Genomic DNA, 22,425 nt, shown 5'->3' on the forward strand with positions numbered 1-22,425 from the left:
TGTTTCTTGAATAAAGAAAGCATCGATTTATAAAATGATTTGTGTGTTCACTTCTGTTTCCTTTCCCTGGTGCTGCATTTTGTCTAAAGTCCAAGTGTCCGTTGATTGCGTAAAAGATGCAAAAACAGAGGATATTAGTAAAGGGGGCAAGTGCATTTTCACAGCACTAAGCACATATTGAATAAAAGATGCCTGTACCTCCATCCATCCATCCATCATCCAACCCGCTATATCCCAACTACAGGGTCGCGGGGGTCTGCTGGAGCCATTCCCAGCCAACACAGGGCGCAAGGCAGGAGATGCCTATACCTATTTATCTTTAATATAGTCTCGCCATTACTATTAGTTAAAGTTAATCAGAGGTAATTTGCTGACCCACCATAAGCCATTTCTCTCTTTGGCAGTCGTATGTTGCATCATTTTTGGAAACCTTTGTAGAACTTTTGGCAACTTGGTGGTAAGAGAGATGCAACACACCCTGAAATGCCTTGAGATGTGTTGCAATATGTAATATAGTTGCACTTTCAAATATTTGTTTAGAGCAAAGGCCAAATACAAATTTCTGCATTTGTGTAAGTTAAAGTAATTTGCATGTACATTATCCATGCACTGTATTTTACCTGTTCTTCTCTTTAGCTTTGTAAGTGTTGAGTAGACATTGCAAGGTTATAAATAATATACAGTACTAGTAGATAGTCTTGTGTAAAAGTACTGTATATTATGATTACGTTTTAATACATTTCCCTGGACAGTGAATTCACCATCTCTCTTGGCTTTCTCTTTTTCTGCTATGGGTTTCTCCATCTGCTTTCTTCTGAAATGTTTTGGTGTCTACACCTACAGTTTATCTTCATTTGATGCTTAAGGAGGTCAAAACTCTCACTCACAGACGCATACTTGTTAGTTATCACCTACAGATGTGTTTGCATTGCTCTGTGAGATAAGGTCACCCGCAGCACCTTTGACAAGTGTGTGCAGCGATGCCATCAGTCTGCCCTGCCTCAGCAGGACAACTAGCCCCTAGGACGTTACTCTGAATCATCACCAGTGCTGTTTCAAATCTTGGGGTATGGTGCTTAAGACCAACGGCTTGTCAGTGCAATCCTGTGTCTGTTGGAACACACGTAAAACTTTTAGACTGAGCACAGTTTTTTTGGGGGTGCAGTAATGGGGTTCACAGGATCCCCTCGAGGTTGCTGGATATCATGGCTGGCCTGTACACTGGTACTGTCAGTGCTGTGCAGAGTGGAGGCAGAACCTCTGTGTCTTTCCCAGTTGATTCTGGGGTCCGTCAGCGGTGTGTTCTGCTCCTACTCTGTTCAGTGCTTGTATAGACTGGGTGTTGGGCAGAGCTGTGGGGCATCTGTTGGTGAAGAAGGATTCACGGATCTTGACTTTGTTGACGATGCTGTGATCTTTGCTCAGTCAATGGAGGCTCTGATCGGGGCGCTCGAGAGACTGAGTGAGGAGTCTGAGTGTCTGGGCTTGCGAGGGTCCTGATAAAAACCAAGATACAGGCCTTTAATGACCTCTTGGGCACAGCCATCAGCAGTGTGTCTGTCTGCAGAGAGAGTGTTGATCTCATCAAGAGGTTTACTTACCTTGGCAGTGACATTCATGTCTCTGGTGACTCTTCCTATGAAGTCAGTAGATGGATTGGAAGAGCATGGTGGAAAGGAGTGTGCGGCGCTCCCCATATCTATTCAAAAGGACGAAGGTCCAAGTCTTTAGAGTCCTGGTGCTCCCTGTCGTGCTGTATGGTTGCGAGACCTGGAGGCTATCCAGTGACCTGAGACAAAGACTGAACTCCTTTGGTACTGTGTCTTTCTGGAAGATCCTTGGGTACCACTGGTTTGACTTTGTCATGGAGTCCTGAGTGAGGCACATGACCTGCATTGTGAGGGAGCGTCAGTTATGTCACTACGGCCATGTGGCGCATTTCTTTGAGGGTGATACAGCTCGCAGGATGCTCATTGTTGAGGACCTGAGTGGCTGGACCAGGCCAAGGGGTCATTCACATAACACATGGCTGCGGCAGATAGAGGGTCATTTCCGGAGGGTGGGACTGAACCACATGCGTGCCTGGGAGGTTGTCACCTGGGATCCCGAGTTGTTTCATTGTGTAGTGGGTGCGGCAACGCTGTGTACCAGTGCAGGCTCCCCAACTTGACTTGACTTGACTTGAGTATAGGGTCAAATTATGGAACAAGGTGATCCACTGTGGCAACCCCTAATGGGAACAGCCGAAAGAAGAAGAGTATGGGGTCAAATTGCAGCCTGGGCACTGATTTGAAATTTGTGCATTCTCCTCATATAACCATAGGTATTCTCCAGGTATTCCAGCTTACTCCTTCATTTCAAAGACATGCAGGCATTAGGATGGTGTTCACCATGAGTGATTTGGGTATAAAGTAAGGTCTGATAGTACAGTGACCGCATCCAGGAGAGAGATTTGGGTTGTGGAAGTAAATTTTAAATACAGACACCTCTCCACTTGAAAGCCTCGATTTAAGAAATAAAACACAGGCAGGCAGAAAGTGTCAATCATTGTTCTTTATCTAAATCTCGCAAAACTTGTCATATTAATGTTTTTTCAAATAAGTGTCCTCTGCGCTATATTTATACAAGTTATTGATTAGGTCAGTACTCAAAAAAAGGAATTCATTACATACTCGGAAAACTTTTAACATGATTAGTTACACCTAGTTGCTAACGGGACATGGCAAATGTTGATACCTTAAATGACCACAATTTGATTGATAGTCCCGTTAGCTTAGGATATATGTGGATATATATGTATATATTTTAAATGTGTTATTTTTATTCTTTCTTTAAGAGATGTGTGAGTTTCGCCACGTTTCTCCTGTTCCTCATGGTTTATAGAACAATGGACTATTTTTTTTTTTTTTTTTTTATGAAAAGCAGGAAACGTAGTACAATAGAAGAATGGTTATGCCATAAAATATAACATTTTCTCTTAAGGGGTTATATAAAATTAACAAGAAATGCATTTATCATAGTGAATAATAAAATAACAGCATCAGCTTTTAAGTATAAAACTCAGAAGGATATCAGACTCGGACACATGCTAGGTGGACATTGGACCAGGATTCAAATTCAGCTCTTACAGGGTAAAAACACAGCCATGAGATAACTGTGTAAGAAAAATTAACTGCTTGCAACCTACTAAGGGTTAACAGCTGACAAAGCCGTTTTGCTCTAACGCCAGGCTATTCATACAGGTGTCTGTGCATTAAGCTGACCCAGGACAATTTCCAGTTTCTTTAGGACTGCCTTGTCTATTTGACACAAGAGAGCTAACCTTTCCTCCTTCAGGGTCTATCCGACAAGTGAAAAAAATAAGAACAGATGGCCCATTAGCGTATTTAAATAAAATGCTTAAAAACAATATTATGTTTATTTTTAAAGAAATAAGGAGAAGGGGGAGGAAGAAGAAAGAATAAAAAGGCAAAAGGAAAAAAAAAAAATTTTGCTCTTCTGCTACCTAAAACATAGAATCCACATACTCATCTGTGACTGAATAAAAATCTAATTGATTGAACTTGTCTTGTCTTCCCCGGGGGAAGTTTTTTTTTTTTCCTTCCACATAACCAAGCAATGCTGATGGTCTGAATGGTCTCGTCTCTCACTTGATGTGTTCTCATGACAGATTTAACATGCTAGCTGTTGCAGATAACTCAACTCATTCAAGTTTTCTTTCTTGGCAGAATTACATTGCCACCATCCCTCTGGTGATGTACCTTAGTGGCTTTTTCTCTTCCCTGGTCATGAAGCCAGTGAACAAGTTGATTGGCAGAAATGTGAGTATTATCCTCAGAAATGTTGATGTTAGGCTAACAAAATGATTCTGGCCCCACATCCCTTGAACACTTTTAATTAAGCATGATACCATACATTATAGTTTTTCAGTTCTGAGAACTTTTTAAAGTGCTACATACATACACACAAAAAAAAATGTTCAACTCCCAGACTTTTTTTCCACATAAACAAAATGTCCCAACCTGAAATCTGGATACATTTGACTTGGAATGGAATTTTTATTTGTAAATCAAATTATTTTTCACAGTGCTGCCCAAAAAAGAGAGAAAATTATAAATCATCAAATTGAACTGCAAAAGCTATAATGACAGCAGTTTATATATATATATTCACCCCAAAACCCACCAAACTCTCCTCTAATACTGAACTGTCACAACATGATGGAACAAGATTCACCCGTTCCTCCTTGCACAATCTCTGAAGCTGTGACTGGTGAGTTGTGGAGGGGCTGTGGACAAAATGTTTTTAGGCTTTACCGCAGATGTTTGGCTAAAGTTAAAGTCAAGGGTCTGACTGGGCCACTTATGGGCATCAATTTTCTTTATTTTAAACCACTCCGTTGTTGCTCTGGCAGTATGCTTTGTCTCATCATTCTTTTGAAAGACAAACCTCTTCCTCACTTGAAGCTCTCAGGTAGAGGAGAGCAGGTTTGCTCTCTGTATTCTGCAGCATTCATTTTCCCATCAGTTCTGGCAAGATTGACGGTCTCTGTGGCTAAAAGGCATAACCACAATGTGACACTGCCACAACCACATAGTGTGGTGTTAAATTAACACCACATACAAGTACTGCTTAGTGTTCAAGACTAAAAGTCGCACGTTCGTCATATCAGACCACATCTTGCCAAGGTCCCAACCTTCGGCCACAACCCAATTCACACTGCACCCGACCTTCTTGGCCCCTCCCATAGGTGGTGAGCCCATGGGAAGGGGGACCCATGTTGCCTCTTCGGGCTGTGCCCGGCCAAGCCCCATGGGTGCAGGCCCAGCCCCAAGCTCTCGCCATTGATCCCCCACCTCCAGGCTCCAGAGGGGGGCCCCGGTGACCCGCATCCGGGCGAGGGAAAACGCTGTCCAAAATTTTTATTCTTCGTAGGAGGTTTGATGAACTGCTCTTTTGTCTCATCCCTCACCTACGACCAGTTTGCCTTTTGTGGCCCTGCCAGTGGCATAAAGCCCCAGAACAACAGAGCTCCTAGGATCATTGGGACACGCAAACCCCTCCAGCACGATAAGGTGGCAGTTCGTGCCACAAAGACCCTTTTTTTTCTAATGTAGATTGTTGGCCAGTTTACATCCTCTCCAGTTACAATTACTGACACTGCAACTCCGAGTGATAATTTGTGTCACACTAGCCTCATTGAGAAATGTCATTCTTTGCAGACTTGCTTCTACAGGGTGGCCCATATTAGATGGTGCAGATGTTCTATCAGACAGTTGTGGCGAGCGCCCTCTTCTACGCGGTGGTGTGCTGTGTAGGCAGCATAAAGAAGAGGAACGCCTCATGCCTGGACAAACTGGTGAGGATAGCAGGCTCTATTGTAGGCACGGAGATGGACAGTTTGACATCCGTGGCAGAGCGACGGGCGCTGAGCAGACTCCTGTCAATCATGGAGAATCCACTGAACAGGATCATCTCCAGACAGAGGAGCAGCTTTAGAGACAGACTGCTGTCACCGTCCTGCTCCACTGACAGACTGAGGAGACCCCACACTATGCGACTCTTCAATTCCACCCAGGGGTGTAAACGTTAACACTACACAAGATTATAGACGATTATACCTGCCTCGCACTCTCCACCTTGCATTTTTTAACTTGCATTGTGATTTCATTGCTCTTTAATTAATATTGTTTTTATCAGTATGCTGCTGCTAGAGTATGTGAATTTCCCTTTGGGGATTAATAAAGTATCTATCTATATTTATGTATATGATTAAAAAGGAGTTATTGTCAGGAAGCGACCAATGTTATTATCAAGTAACGTAATGGAACCATGAACATTAAGAACCTTAATTGTTTTTTCATCCCCTTTTTCTCCATGGCGTCGTCCACTGGAGGCCTAAAGCAACCAAAGAAAAGTGCTGTCTCCATCCCAGACATATTAATGATGGCCTTTTGTAAGAGAAGACTGATGAACACCAATTAGTGTCTTCATTTTATGTATTTATCAGAGTAGTTGCTTAATTTAAGCATAAATAGAAATACCATTTGTTCTGTCGGATCAAGATGGCCTTTGACCTGATTTTCAGAGTACAGTTTCCTCTTTTTAGCATGAATTACTCCTCAGGATCTTCCTAGCAGATTTCCTTTTTTTAATGAAAGCCAGAAATAAAACTGGTCCTGAGTCACAAGACAAGAAGTGATGTATTACCCAAGGGTTACAAACTTATGGAGCAGATTTTCCTCCCTCCTGGAAGTCAGCTGAACTGTGACATGGCCTTCTGCTTTTCATTTCACCTATAAGTTTCTTGGCATCATACTGGGATTTTTTTTTCACTAGGATTTCGTCAGTAATGATTTTGTATTAATTGTTTTAAAAATAAATCTGAAAATGTAAATAAGTACCAGCAAATATTTTCTCATTGTGTAAAGTGAGTCAGCACCTTTTATATTCTGCTCCCTGAGGCTTGTAATCAGCCATTTCTTCATGCTTTTCCATTGATTGATTTTATTTGATTTATTGTCACCAATCTATTTCATTTTTGCCCCCCCCACAACAGCTCACATACTTCGTTGGCATGATCTTCATTCTGGCATTTGCCTCCTGGGTGCTACTAGACTTGAATATGGGAGTGGCAGTCTATGGTGCTTCTGTGTTACTGGGGATTGGTTCAGCCACCATTTTGGTGACATCACTGTCCATGACTGCAGACCTCATTGGAACCAACACAGTAAGGCCAAATTGTTTTATAATAATATATATATATATATTTTTAAATTCTGCAGCTTTTGGAATAGTTTATTTCATTTTGTATTTAAAACCATGTCAAAGATGAAACTAAAAAAAAATCTTTAGTCTAGGGACGGTTTGGAAATTCATTGTAATCAAAATTTCCAGGTAAACATAGCACAAACTTTCAAATGTAGCAGTAACTCCCTTCAGGAAAACAGGGAGAGAAAATACAACATTTCTCTCTATTATAATAAAAAAAATCCTGGGATGAGACAAGACTTTTTCAGAAAGATACTTTCAAGTCCCGTGAGACGGGACTTTGTGCCAAGAGATTTAACCATGCCCGGGGGCCGGAAACCAAAGACAAAGAGTAGATGACAAAGTAGAACATCATAAAGAATTCAAAGACATTGAAGCAATACACATGCAAAGCAGGTTCGAATTATAGTACTTTGATTATTTTGCTAAAGTCTCAAAAAATGATAGTAAAGATCGCATTAGCCCAAACAAACGGAAATTATAAAAGAACAGCGAAAAGAGATCGAACTTTAAGTCGGAGACTTGTAGATTGTCTAATTTGTGTTGCCATCAGGGAAAAGTAGTGCTTCTTCCCAATAAAGAGGTGTATCCACGAGAATTAAGATTTGTTGTTTGGTGAAAGTGAAATTTGCATATGCGAGAGGCAGCGATACAAAATGGCTGGCGCGTCAAGTGTGTGTGTATGTATATTTGTATGTATATTTGTATGTATGTGTATACACATATATATATACATATATATATATATGTGTATATATATATATATATATATGTGTATATATATATATATATATATATATGTATATATATATATATATATGTGTATATATATATATATATATATATATATATATATATGTATGATATAAAATATATGTATGTATATATGTATGAATTTTGTAGCTAAAATGTAACCTGATGTGAATCAGATGAGTTCCAGTAGACTTGTTACAATTTACTTCCTTTGCATTTCCTCTTTCAGAAGCACTGAGTGCCTGTGGAGTTTTCTTGCCTGCATTATTTAGATAGTCAGGATACCTCCCTTTTCCCAAAAAAAAAATAGATTAGTTAGACTGTATGAATGAATGTAAAAATAATTCAAAAGAAATTAATTAGCAGGAAAAACAGGTCACTAATTAAGAAAAGGGTTAGAATGAAAACCTGCAGTCACTGCGGCCCTCCAGGACTGGAGTTGAGCGCCCCCGATTTTAAGTCATTAACATTTACTTCAAAGGAAAATATTCATTTTCTTAATCAATTTCTAAGGCTTGTCAAAGCCACTTAAACCTTTTGTCCACAAGAGGGCGATGTGCAACTTTTTTTTGTGGAAGTCAAAGAAGCAAAACAATGAAACTAAGGGCCGTGGGGCCCATCACCAGCATGCCACAACTTGAAGGAAAAAAAAAGGATCTAGCATCTTATATGCTTACACTCTTTATATGCTATCCATATAAATAAAAAATGAGTGATTCCAAATGCAGTAGAGAATCTGGTTTGAGTGTAGATTGCATCTTATGTTAGAAGTGCTCCTGTCAATTGCTCCAGTAAAGACCAAGCATATGTTTCATCTCTCACTAAAATATGGAGCATTTAATGGCATACATGGGACATTCAGAGGCTTGTATGTTGATGTTCTTGCATTTTTAAACAATTACTGTAACTGTCTAAGACATTTTTCTCCTTGCCTTTTTTGTCAGAAACCATACCACCTGCACTTCAGAACAGGTAATCCACCTCACATTTACACTTCATACATGTAATTCTTTACATTTACAGGTATTAGATTTGTGCAGATGAAATTTACCCAAGCCTGTATGCTATCCAGACCCTCTTTAATGATTCAATCCCAATCCACCAAACTTGGATCGTATGCAGACTTAACCAGTTTGTTGTTAACAGTAAAACATGACCTCCCTGTACTGAACCCATGCAAACTGTTCCCTGAAACTCCTGTTCTAGACGTATGGTGTTCAATCAACTCCTTAATAATTTCTTCCTTTAACATACCTGTAATGCATGTTAAACTTACTGGACTACAGTTACTTGGATCTGCCCAAAAACCTATTTTATATAGCAGAATAATGTTTGCTATTTTCCAGTCCTCAGAATTTTCCCCATTTTGCTTTTGAAAAATGTGTCAAGGGTTTATATACACGCTCATTAACCTCCTTAATTACACGATGATAAATATCTGGTCCTGGGAGGTTATCCACTTCTTCACATGTACAGGCCTCAGAAAAATGCAAGTTTATATAACATCTGCCATTTCACTATCTGTATATCTTAAATGCACCTTACTATTCCAATGATAAAAAGCCACTGGTTCGAATTCTTTTTCAGTCTAACTGCTATTAATGTAAGTGAATAAAATTTTAATAAACATTCAGGCTTAAATCATAGGATGAGCAGATAGCATTGGCATCAATCATCAGTCAAGTCTAGATGTTGGTTTTAATGGCTGTGTTCCATGTAATGTGTTTTTAATGTTGTTAATCTTCTTTCGGCTGCTCCCATTAGGGGTTGCTTCAGCAGATCATCTTCCATTTCTTCTTGTCCTCGTCATTTTGCTCTCTCACCCCCCTCACCTGCATGTCCTCTTTCTCACCACATCCGTAAACCTTCTCTTAGGTCTTCCTCTTGTCCTCTTGCCTGGCAGTTCCATCCTTAACATCCTTCTCCCAATATACCCAGCATGCATCTCTCCTTTGCACATGTGCAAACCAACACAATCTCGCCTCTCTGACTTTGTCTCACAACTGTCCAACTTGACTTGACCCCCTAATGTTCCCATTTCTAATTCTGTCCATCTTTGTCACACCCAATGCAAATCTTAACATCTTTAACTCTGCCACCTCCAGCTCTGTCTCCTGTGCCACCGTCTCCAGCCCATATAACATAGCTGGTCTCACTACTGTCCTGTAGACCTTCCCTTTCACTCTTACTGATACCCATCTGTCACAAATTACTCCTGACACTCTTCTCCACCCTGCCTGCAGTCTCTTCTTCACCTCTCTTCCCCAATCCCCATTATTCTGTACTGTTGATCCCAAGTATTTAAACTCATCCACCTTCACCAACTCTACTCCTAGCATCCTCACCATTCCACTGACCTCCCTCTCATTCACACACATGTATTCTGTCTTGGTGATCCTACTAAGCTTCATTCCTCTCCTTTCTAGAGTATATCTCCACTTCTCCAGGGTCTCCTCAACCTGCTCACAATGTCATCAGCAAACATCACGGTCCACGGGGACTCCTGTCTAATCTCGTCTGTCAGCCTGTCCATCACCATTGCAAATAAGAAAGGGCTCAGAGCCGATCCCTGATGTAATCCCACCTCTGTCACTCCTACCACAGACCTCACCACTGTCACATTTCCCTCCTACATATCCTGTACCACTCTTACATACTTCTCTGCCACTCCGACTTCCTCATTCAATACCACAGCTCCTCTCAGTCACACTGTCATTTTCTTTCTCAGGTCCACAAAGACGCAATGCAACTCCTTCTGGCCTTCTCTATACTTCTCCATCAACACCCTCAGAGCAAACATTGCATCTGTTTTAATGTTATGTCATAGCCTTTGTAAAATCTGCTCACAAACCAAATTTCCTTCTTGTTACAATAAAATTGAATTCCTGATAAACCTCTTTCTTTGGATTTTATTGATTTTAATAACAAATAACATTCCATACAGATAAGTCAAGTTTTACAAGACTGGGTTCAAAATAAATCAACCCCCAGAAGAGTAAAACTTTAAAGCTAGTAAAAATAAGTGAATAGATGAATTAATAAATAATTAAAAACAACCACAATAGAAAAGAAAAAGAGCGGAAAGAATCTGCTTCCTCAATTTAAAAGCTTATTCTAAAATGTTATTGATTAGTTCCTGCCAGGTTTTGAAAACATTTTGTACAGATACATGTGCGAATTAGATTTTTTCCAATTTCAAATAGTATATAACATCAGTTACCCACTGACTTAAAAGAGGAGAGTGAGCATTCTTCTGCCCTCTTTGTGTTGGGAGCGATATCCCGCCACAAGTGGAGGAGTTCAAGTATCTCGGGGTCATGTTCACGGGTGAGGGAAGAATGGAGCGGGAGATCGACAGGCGGATTGGTGCGGTGTCCTCAGTGATGCGGGCTCTGCATCGGTCTGTCATGGTGAAAAAGGAGCTGAGCCGTAAGGCAAAGCTCTCAATTTACCAGTCGATCTATGTTCTTACCTCACCTATGGTCATGAGCTATGGGTAGTGACTGAAAGAACGAGATTGCGAATACAATCGGCTGCAATGAGTTTCCTCCGCAGGGTGTCTGGGCTTTCCCTTAAAGACAGGGTGAGGAGCTCAGAGTAGAGCCGCTGCTCCTCCGCATCGAGACGAGTTAGATAAGGTGGCTCAGGCATCTGATCAGGATGCCTCCTGGACGCCTCCCTGGTGAGGTGTTCCGGGCACGTCCAACCAGGAGGAGGCCCCGGGGAAGACCCAGGACACGCTGGAGGGACTGTGTTTCTAGGCTGGCCTGGGAAAGCCTTGGCATTCTCCCAGAAGAGCTAGAAGTGGCCGGGGAGAGGGAAGTCTGGGCATCTCTGCTCAAGCTGCTGCCCCCTCAACCCGACCTCATATAAGCGGAAGAGGATGGATGGAGTGAGGATTCTTGCAGTTGAGCAAGATAAGTGTACATGTACCAGTAGTGTAGTAAAGGCCATTACAGTTTGTCCTTCTCCACTTTAAGCCCCTCCGTAAGCCCACCACACACAGCTGTTCTTTTACTACTAAAATACTGAAGGAATCTCTTTGGGTCATCCTTTATCTTCTCTGCTATATTCCTCTCTATAATGCCTTTTGGCTTCACTAATATCCCACCTAAAAGTCTAGGCTCTGCATTTTTCAAGTCAAAGTATTTTCTACACAATCATGGCCACATTAAATTGCATTCTGTAATTTTTAAGAAATGAGTACTCTGCTCATGTGCTTTATAATGGAGACAAAGGATATTGGAGTCCAATTAAAAAGAAAAACCTTAACTTATCAAATTTGTCCATTTGTTAATCCAAAAATGATACCAAGTATTGATCTGCATCTTGAGGTTACACACATGCTGCAAAACCACATATCCAAATTGTTTTTGTCACCAACTACCCTGTTCATCTTCTTCCACAGCACCAGTTCAGGCTGTGGGATTCTGTCTTTCCTGCAGCCACTGGAACGAGGAGGAGGTCATTTGTCCCAGTGGTGTAGATACAACTGAGAAACTCCTCGCCAAGTGCCGTTATTGAATGTTGATGCTCAGATGTGAAATGGTGTCTTCTGTCAGTGTGCCCCAGGGCAGCTGTGGCTACATAGTAGCTTATCATCACCAGCGTATGAATGTGTGTGTGAATGGGTGAATGACTGTTGTGTTGTAAAGCGCCTAGGGGGGTTCTTGAACTCTAGTTAGGCGCTATATCAAATACAGGCCATTTACCATTTACAACTAAAAAGTCACACTAATGTTCACTTATGTTCTTTCACGATACAGAAGCTTATTTCCTCGTCTCAAGAATTGCCAGCTGCCATTAGATTGATCGTGCATGTGTGTGTGTGTTAGTGAGGGAGAATGTTGAGCTCACATGTAGCATGCAATCAAGTGCTAAGAACTGGACAGATGATACAGGCTTCCATTTATCCCTCTTCCTAACCCACTCATCCACGGAAGGGTTGCAAGGCAGCAGGATCCTGTCCCAGCAAGCATTGGATGCCAGGCAGGAGCAATCCCTGGAACATATGGCCCTGCCCAAGGGCCATTTTAGCAATGTCCGTCCATGTAACCTGTATATGTTTGGACTGTTGGAGAAAACCGGAGGGAGCACCTTGGGAGAACATGCAAACATAAATCAAACTTTCCTTTACTACAAGACAGCAGCACTACCACTGCTCCATCTTGCTGCCCAGCATTATTATTATTATTATTATTATTATTAATTACTGTTCTCACTATCTTTCACCCATGAATATATTCACATGGACTAGTGTGCCTCTGAATGAATGGTCACATGATCAGTTGCAATGTCCAGTCAGCTTCTAAGCTGGAGCCCAAACAAAACATTGGCTTGTTCAGTTGTGGGGTAATATGTGCAAATTTGGTGCCACCCTGAAAATGCCCAGGATCAGAACAGGTAGAAAGCACTGTGCCAAAAAAATGGATGCTGCATCAGTGTGGCACAAGCACTGGGACGAAGATGAATCTGTTAACGTATTTTTCTCATTTATTTTCGTAATAACAAAAATACATCCATCCATTTTCCTAACCCACCTCTTCAGGGCAGAGATGTATGGCAGCTGGAGCCTATCCCGGCAATCATAGGCGCAAGGCAGGAGCAACACCCGGACAGGACACCAGTGCATGGCAGAGTGAGCACAGACACACTTGGTCCACTTTAGAAGTGCCAGGTCACCTCAGTTTAAAGTTTTGTAAATGGATGTTTCAGCCTGGACAGAGTGGTAGGGCACAGTTGTCATTCCTGCCACACAGGACTACATTCTGCATGAGATTTTCATGTTCTCTCTGTGTATTTATAAATTGATTGGTGTCGGTGAATGCCAGTTAATTTACTCGTTCAAACCCATTGTACTCGGTTCTTTTATTACCACATCCTCAGTAAGAGCGACTCACCATGCATTTATAAGAAAAGGCAATTAGCTTCAGTCTGCTAAGCTGCATCATTTTTTTTTTAATCGTGTGCACAAGACCACCACAGAAAGGTACCTGTCTTGGCTCTTTTAAAAATCTTTAAAATAGTGTTATTAGTCCAGTTACTATTTATTATGTGTATAAAGTATCATTAAACCTGTGCTCGTTTCACTGTCCTATCACTCAGCGAGCATCTCGCCCTGCAGGCCTTGTTCAGCAACATGGAATGTAAAAGGCTAGTGGGTGCTTGGCGTTGGCGTCTCATAAGCAGACAAACGAGCAAGTAACGTATCCTTGCCACAAGAAAATACGACCCAGAATCTCTGATAGAATCAATCATTTCCAGTTTACTTTTATTGTCGGAAGCATTAATCTCAGAAACGTGAAACTTACATTTTCTTATATCAAAACGTTTTTCGAAAATGGACTTGCTCAGTAAGTTTTAAGACTTTTCGTTATAATAGGACTCCCTTCACCTCCATTTTAAAGTACAAGAGTGGACTTGTTTGTTTTTTAATCTATAAAGTATGCTTGCTTCAGTTTAGAACACAGCTTCATGTGACAAATTAACAGATTAATAAAAATAAAGTTCAGCTTGAAAAATGTTTGGAGAGAGAGGTGAGGAGCCTGCACCGATACAGCGCATTGTCACACTGACATGACAAATCAACTCAAGATCCATGATTAGGACCCGAGGGCAGCCATGCAATGGGTGACACCTCCGCATCACACTAGCTCAGATGGAATGGAACCAGTGAGAGGGTTTTTTATGGTGGCTGGAGTGCCAGTTCTTCCACCAACCCCCAGTTTTTTGTGGATGCAGATTAACGTCCTACCCAGGATGGAGCAATTGCAGGTTAAGGGCCATACTCAAGGGCCCAACGAAATAGTCCCTTCTGGCGTTTACAGGATTTGAACTGGCAAAACCAGTGCAGATCCCTAGCCTCCGAGCCACCACTCCACCCCGTAAAGGTGTTTAGCACAGGAGTAATTAGTCTTAGACGCCTTATGCTGCTGTTTTTGATTTTTGTTTCTCTTCTTCTTGTTTACCCACTGCAGAGGTTTTTTTTTTTTTTAATTCTTCCCAATTCTAAATTTTGGGATGTACCTGTTGGGCATTATATGTAAAATGCTTTTAAATCTGTTCCACTGCTCTTGTCTGTCTCCACACGTAAACGTTTATCAACTTTGGACTTTTATGCCTGTTTAATCTTTGCCCTACCAAAGTTAAACTTGACAGTTTTATTTTTTGTGTCCAAAGCACTAAGAACTGTATTATATTATGGTCACTTGAGCCTGGACGTTCAGTGAATTTGATCCTGCTTATTACAAATAGTAAATCTACACAGGGCCCCCCACCCACCATGTTGGTGCGTTAGTATACTGTGTTAAAAAGCATCCAGTGATTACGTCTGCAGCGTAGACATAATTACATCACAGGGTAGTACACACACACTTATACAGGAACAGTTTACAATTTCCAAACTGTAAACATAACCCAAAACACATGTTTTTAGGATGTGGGAGGAAAAGTGGAGTATCTGGAGAAAAATACACGCAGACACAACAACAAGAAGCTCAATTTCTCACAGATAAGCTGCATCTTAGTAAAACTATTTGGGCTAAAAAACAAAAACTTTAAGGCCTGGTAGTGTGTGTTTGTTACTGATTCCCCAAAACAGGTAAGAGTATCAATATACAGCTTTATAATTAAGTAATTTGGGTTGTCATAGAAACGAGGGACTTTGGTTTACCAAAATGTAGAGTGGAGGGGAAATCCTTTGAAATAAAGAGCACAGGAACTGCAGATCATTAATGTAATGATTGGACAAGAGGAGAAGCCTGCTGAGCTGTAATAGTCTGTAGAGCGGGGAGTGCAGAGGTCATTAAACTTATTATGGGGTGTGTGTGTGTGTTTTGATGTGCAAATGTACACATTTGAACTCATCTCCCACCAGATTTGCATAGAATCCCCATATGCCCAAGAGATGATGATAGGCTCTGGCTTGTTCCAAACGTTCCGATCCCCCCTGCAGGACTTAGGAGCGCCTCTTCGATGTAAGCAAAATCTGTTAAATTTCACTTTAGTAATGGCAAATTTGGAAAAAAAATGTTACATTAATCAATCTTGGGAAGGAACTTCTGATCTAGAGACAGTTGACGAGCATTGGTGTCAATTTAAAGCTGTGATTCGTACAATGCAGGCAGTGTGGTGTAGAGCAGGGGTCTCCAACTCCGGTCCTGGAGGACCACCGTGGCTGCAGGTTTTCATTCTAACCCTTTTCTGAACGAGTGTCCTGTTTTTGCTGCTAATTAACTTCCTTTGAATTCATTTGAATTGATTTGCTCTTGAAGACTCAGACTCCTTAATTGTTTCTTTTTCCTTAATTAGCAGCCAAACAATCATGTGATACAAAATGAGCCAAAACAACTGGTGTCCATCATGCAATATCTGAAAATAAAGAAAGGTGACGGTCCCAGGAATGTCGATCTTCTCAGGTCCCCAAAACATTTGAACAGAGCTGCTCTTAGAAAAAAGAAAATCAACAATTTTGGAAATGTCTGCTAATGTACCACGAGAGCAGCAACAAGCCACAGAATTAAAGAATTGGTTTAATTAACAACAAGAATCGGCACCTCATTAAGCAACTGGTTGGGGTGAAATTGATTGGAGTTGGAGGCCCTGACTTAGTTGGCCTTCTGTTGGCTTCCTCATTTCACATTTCATTTCTGTTTGGGTACCATTGAAGGAAATGAAGCAACTCAGAGCAACGATGAAGAAATTGAGGGCAGCAATTCAATTAAAACGAATTCACAAGAAGTTAATTAGCAGCAGAAACAGGGCCCTCATTTAAAAAAAAAAAAAAAATGGTTTGAATGAAAATCTACAGCGACAGACTTGCCAACCCCTGGTTTAGAGAATGAGAACACTAAGCCACATGGCTGCAGGCTCGATTCGGTGTCCCCCGACCTCCCTACTGTAAGAAACAGATGCAGGCAGCTGTGACAAAGGTGTGACTCAGAAGTACTAATGAAAGTTCATTCCAAACTTTAGAAGCTATAGCAAATGTAAAAGAAATCCTCAATGAATGAATTTTGAATTTCCAAAAAAAAATAAACAACTGTATAGTGAGCAGGAGTTAAAACAGAAACCTTGCACTGCTAATTGTAGGGTCTCTGAGCACAAGGCAAGTGAAAAGGAGATGAATGCACTGCAGCTGAAGATGCACAAGTCAATGCCAAGAGGTTATTTCAATATCTTGGTAGCGCAAGTGTGTGAATCAAGAAAGAAGATGAGGTCTGTTAAAAATAGCAAGGGCAAAGTAAAATAAACAGGAAAGGGAAATCCCAGTACCTTCAACTGGTATTTTTCTTCACCTGTGAAGAAGCTGAAATTTTCACATAATTAGAGAAAAAAATGACAAATTGATTTAGAGATCACATCGAGAGAAGAGCAAGAGAGAAATCCTGTGGCAGGGAAATTGAGCTACACCTAACAACTATAGGCTTAGGGGGGGCTACGTGTGTGTGTGTGTGTGTGTGTGTGTGTGGAGGTTTCAAAAACCCACAGTTTAAAAAACACTTTGATATTCATGTTTCAGGGTTTTTTTTTTTATTTAATGTATTTTGAGAATCAAAGGTTCTGTATAAATGTATTATTATTACTATTATTCTATTTGATGTTTACAGTAACATGAAACTTTAAGCAGATGGCTATCAGCCAGCTGTAATTTATTTCTGCTACTTTAAATTTATATAAAGAATTCCTTCACATTTCTTCATGTGAAAATTTCCACTCATATTTAGCCGAAACGCCAGACTTGTCAATTTTAAAAATGGCATCAGTAATTACAAAAAGGTTTAAGGGAATGTAAATTAAAAATACTTTTTCTTCTGCATTTTTAATTTTTTTTCCATAGTATGTTGTTTATCCTATTAAGTATAATTTTGTGCACCTTTTACACAGTTTAGCAGTCAATGTAAGGATGGAAGTGTAAATGCTGTTAATTTAAGTAATTCTGAGATATTTAGTTAAAATATGGACGCTAAGCAAACTCCTGACAATCATGGAGAATCCACTGCATCCACTGAACAGGATCATCTCCAGACAGAGGAGCAGCTTCATCACAGACTGCTGTCACCATCCTGCTCCACTGACAGACTGAGGAGACCCCACACTAGGCGACTCTTTAATTCCACCCGGGGGAGGGGTGTAAACGCTAACATTATTCAAAGTTATTGTCTGCTTTTACATGCATTTTTATTACTCTTTAATTTAATATTGTTTTTTATCAGTATGCTGCTGCTGGGTTATGTGAATTTCCCCTTGGGATTAATAAAGTATCTATCTATCTATCGATCTATCGCATGCTGGTTAGCGCTGCCACTTTATTCATCTGATGCGGTGGCCCCACTCGACTGCAGTACTCATGTTAAAAATAAAAAAGAGAATCGGTGCATCACAGGATATTCTTTCCCAAATGTTTAGTCAAAGCAGCTGCCCCCAAAGTATAGGCCACGGCGCCGTGGCTTCTTAACAGGGGTGCCGCGAAATATTACAACATTTTTATCATTTTATTTATTCAGTGTGATAGGACGCAACATCTGGCAGACCTGACACAAGCCAGTAACTCACTAAGTGTTTGCAGAACCCTCAACAAATGGTTACTAGATGGCACTCCACAATAATTAAGTTTCTCAATTGTTTTAGTAGTTTGTCAAACTTTCTCGGTACTTTGTGTTCATCTATAAATAGCTGTCAGTTTCACGTGCTCTTAGTGTTAAATTAGTTTTCGGAGATTGTATAAACTGTATATTGTTGTGATTAAGTCAAGTGAAGTTTTTGAAGTATTTCATCTCGTATGTATTTTTTTAAAATGGATGGGTTTTTACTAAACAGTAAGAAGCGTTGTGAGAGTGAAAATAAATAAGGGCACACCATCAACCAGAGTGTGAAGAAGCGCAACTATCGAAAATATGACGACAGCTATTTGGATTTTGGTTTTATGTTGACAGAAGTCAATGGTGAAGAGAGGCCGCAGTGTGTACTGTGTATGAAAGTTTTGGCACCAGAGTGCATACTACCAAGTAAGTTTGAAACGCCATTTAGAAACCAGCATGGTTAGTAAATCTTGTGACTACTTCACCAGATAGTTAAGACAGTTAAATCAACAAAAAGGTAGTTTTTATAAGCAGGCATCAATACCAAGCAATGCATTGCTAGCATCTTGCAAGGCTGGCTGGCTCGTCTTCTTTCTTTCACCCTAACACCGTGCTCTCCAAGCCCTTTTCCTTTCCTTTTCATCTCTTTTTTTCCCCCTCTCCTTCTGTACCGGCCTGTTCTTATATGGCCCAGTGGGCTCTGCGTGTCAATCGCGTTCAATTCTATTTTTTTTTGTGATCTGAAATACGTCTTATTTATTTTTGCTTAACACTTTAAGTAAAAAAAAAATTATTGGCTATTTGTCAAATTAGAATTTGACGATGGGGAGAGGGGGGTTGTGTATTTTGGGAAAACTTGGATTCAGCAAGGGTGCCGAGAATCGAAACAGTCTGAGAACCACTGAGTTAAAGGATAAGTTTGGTATTTTTCAAGTCAGTTATTTCTTCACAGACTTAATATTTATGCATTTGCCACCTGAAGCTGTGTTCTAAAGTTAAGCTCTTTCGATAAATGTGAAATATTTTGCCAGCTCTTATGCTTTATTACAGTGGAGGGTTTGGGGGCACGGAGGGAAAGTTTAAAAAGTAACCAAATACGTCAATTTTCAAGGCAAAACAAAGTTGTTACATACTGATCCACACCTTCTGTGTTTCTGACTCATGTTTGTGACGACAAAAGGCTTCTGAAAATAGCTGGTGCTATTTTTCTTGTGGCGAGGGTAATATTTTTTTCTGTTGTGTGAATTCTCAAGTGATTACAGAAGTAAATCAAAGCAAAACCAACCACATGGCACAAAAAGTTTACTGTGATTTGGTCTGTCGGGAAGAAACCACAAAACCCTTGAGGGTGACAGGTTGTTGTGCAGGAACACGAAGTGCTGAGCTGTCATGCACAGCTGGTCTACTTTTAAAATGGCTGAATCTCATCATATTGATGTGCACTTTTTTGTTCAAAAAAGACACATATATAGTAACTCTTTTACAATGTGTGTGTAACCGCAGGACACGGATCAATACTTGACAACAGTCTTGAGCACGTTTGGTATATTTTTAAGCTTTTCCTCCATGTCCCATAAACTACAGTGTAAAGCGCCAGTGTGGGCAAGATCATTTTTTTAAATTTATAAAAAGAAAGTGATATTACAACACCACATATACAGTATATGTTTGTGAGGAAATATCTTCGACTTCACAAATACCAAAGTTATCCTTTAACATGGCACTCTCTGAGAACCTTAACGCTGTTCAGCATGTTTCACTTGTATATTATCTTTTTCCACTGATCCTGATGGTAGGATCTTCTAATGGTGATATAAGTGCATACAGTTACCAGGGACCTCATGTATAAATGGTGCGTACAAACAGAAATGTTGCGTAAGAAAGTTTCCACGTTCAAATCGCGATGTATAAAACCTGAACTTGGCGTAAAGCCACGCACTTTTCCACGGTACCTCATGCCTTGTCATACGTAAGTTCTCCACTCGGTTTTGCAGACTGGCAGCACCCAGCGTCAAAGCAGTGCTACTGTTCCTGTGTGGTTTCCCTTTCTTTTTCAGATCCACATCCCTGACACGGTTTTATAAATACACTGAAATTAACCGCATATTGTTTATTAGTTTAATGCATCTGATTGTAATTAACTCGTAACAATATAATGGTCCACAGAATGGCTAAACTATTCTAAATACCATAACTGCTTTAGCATTGTTACTCTCACTGCACCTTCTTCTTCTTTCAGCTGCTCCCGTTAAGGGTTGCCACAGCGGATCATGTTTTTCCATATTACTCTCACTGCACCACTCGGAGCAGCTGATCCAAAAGAGAATTATCGGTATACAGCATCAAGCACACGCTGCCTCAGCCTTGCTGTCCATTTGCACTGCTTCTCACACGGCAAGCGCTTCAAAACCTTTCCAGTACGGACCTCGCGGTTCAGAAAGAGTTTCATCCCAAGAACTCTAAACGCACTCAATCAGTCCATCAAGTGCTCCTTGTAGAACTGTTTGTACTTATAAGTACAATCGCCTCACTGTAAACTTGAGATACAGTTATAATATTACACAACCTGAGCCACTTTATAAAGCGCAAATTTACATATGATGGCGATATCATTTTTAAGATGAAATGCAGCAAAATATGTTTATTATACAGATAATACTTTAACATTATTTAAATCTATATTGTCAATAATTAAAGGACACGGTGTCGATACACTAGCAAGGATCTTGTGCTCCATTCACGGATTGTTCCTGTATGCCTCGCACTGTATACTTTACTGGGACTGGCATGAAGGATAGAATAATTAAACACGTACTACGAAGATATTTCAATGTTCCTTAAAGTTTTGAAGAATCTGTGTTATAAGCTTATAGATGGCTTAACGTCTTTTACAGAGCTGATTGTGTGGCGATTAGGTATTTGGAGAAAGAAAAGGAAGGGCAGGAATTGGAGGTTAGTACGTTTGAAAGAGACAGTGTGCGATCACTGCGCCACCGTTTTCCCACGTTTAATAACATGCTTTAACTCGTATCATCATGAAAATATCACGTATACATCTTAGTATTTTAATTATTCAAAAAGTTATCACAAATGTAATGGATTCTGTGTCCTGTCGGAGGTAGAGAAAGAACGGAAGCATGTAGAGATTTGCACACAGAGCACATAGAAGAACAAATAAAAAACAAAGCATTTAACGTGCTACTTTAGTTACGATGGGATTTGAGAAACTAGTAAATTAAACGATTTTAAGATGAAGCTTATGATGTTTTACTTTAATGACAAACTGCGTGATTAAAGTGGAAATTTTGAGATTAAAGTTGCCATTTCATGCTTTTTTCCCCCCGCTGTGTGCCTTTTTTTTTTCTCTGTACCCTAATAAGCTTTCATATGACACTCAGATGGTGGGCTACGACTCGCCTTTTCACGGCGACTTTGATATGTGACTTCTTTTTTATTTCGGGCACTGTGCGACTTTGTGAACTTGAGCTTTTGAGTTTCTCCGACATGCTATGTCACTCGATCAACTTCCTTTTGTTGTTTATACCACTGTTTCAATCATCAAATCGTATGTTTTTCCTTTGCCTCCACTTGGTATTCGCTGAAATTGTTCTATTTTTCCTTGTGGTTTTCCCATTGTCTTTTCACAGAACGCTGAGCTTAAGGGCTATTTATATTGATTTGCATATTCAAAGAGGCGTAATTCTGGGAGGAGTTGGGGGCGGGGCAGCAGGCACGTGCATTACTTTTCACACTGATCGGGATTTATGTAGCGGAAGAACGTGGAAAGTTTGCGTATGCATAGATTCCTGCATCTGGATTTTTCAGTGTGTACGCACATTCCCGCTTTTGTGCTTACGCCATGTTATAGTGTGAGTTCTACGCACAGCGTTATACCTGAGGCCCCTGAAGTTTAAGAACACTTTTCACAGTATATATTCAGACAAATGCATATTTCATAAAATTTTAGATACTTTCTATTCAACAAAATCGGCTAGTCTCCAGAACAAAATTTGGACAATGTTGAACATGGTTCCTGTTCTTGTGTGGACAACTTCGACATTCTTAAAATGTCATGGTCCCCGTCTGTCAGGATTTCAGCCACCATTATCACAAACATTGGCACCCCACAGGGATGAGTCCTCAGCCCCATCCTCTACAACCTGTTCACCCACGACTGTGTCACCTCCCACAAAGATGACATCATCCTAAAGTTTGCAGATGACACAGCAGTGATAGGACGCATCACTGGTGGGGATGAGGGGGCCTACAGGAGGGAGGTGACCAGTCTGGTGTCATGGTGTGAGGACAACAACTTCACCCT

At 40.5% G+C, this 22,425-nt stretch overlaps 1 protein-coding gene across 2 annotated transcripts in view; it reads left to right on the forward strand.

Moving 5' to 3' along the window:
* mfsd12a (major facilitator superfamily domain containing 12a) overlaps nt 1-22,425 on the forward strand; it is a 118,466-nt gene that overhangs the window by 80,008 nt on the left and 16,033 nt on the right. The window contains exons 6-7 of one of the 2 annotated variants that reach the window (XM_039767137.1): nt 3,729-3,821; nt 6,560-6,730. In XM_039767137.1, coding sequence (XP_039623071.1) covers nt 3,729-3,821; nt 6,560-6,730 — 264 coding nt within the window. The remainder of the gene's footprint in view (nt 1-3,728; nt 3,822-6,559; nt 6,731-22,425) is intronic. The other variant, XM_039767138.1, reaches the window with a different exon arrangement.

Source organism: Polypterus senegalus, chromosome 10 (assembly GCF_016835505.1).
Source record: "Polypterus senegalus isolate Bchr_013 chromosome 10, ASM1683550v1, whole genome shotgun sequence".
Classification (NCBI taxonomy): Eukaryota; Metazoa; Chordata; class Cladistia; order Polypteriformes; family Polypteridae; genus Polypterus; species Polypterus senegalus.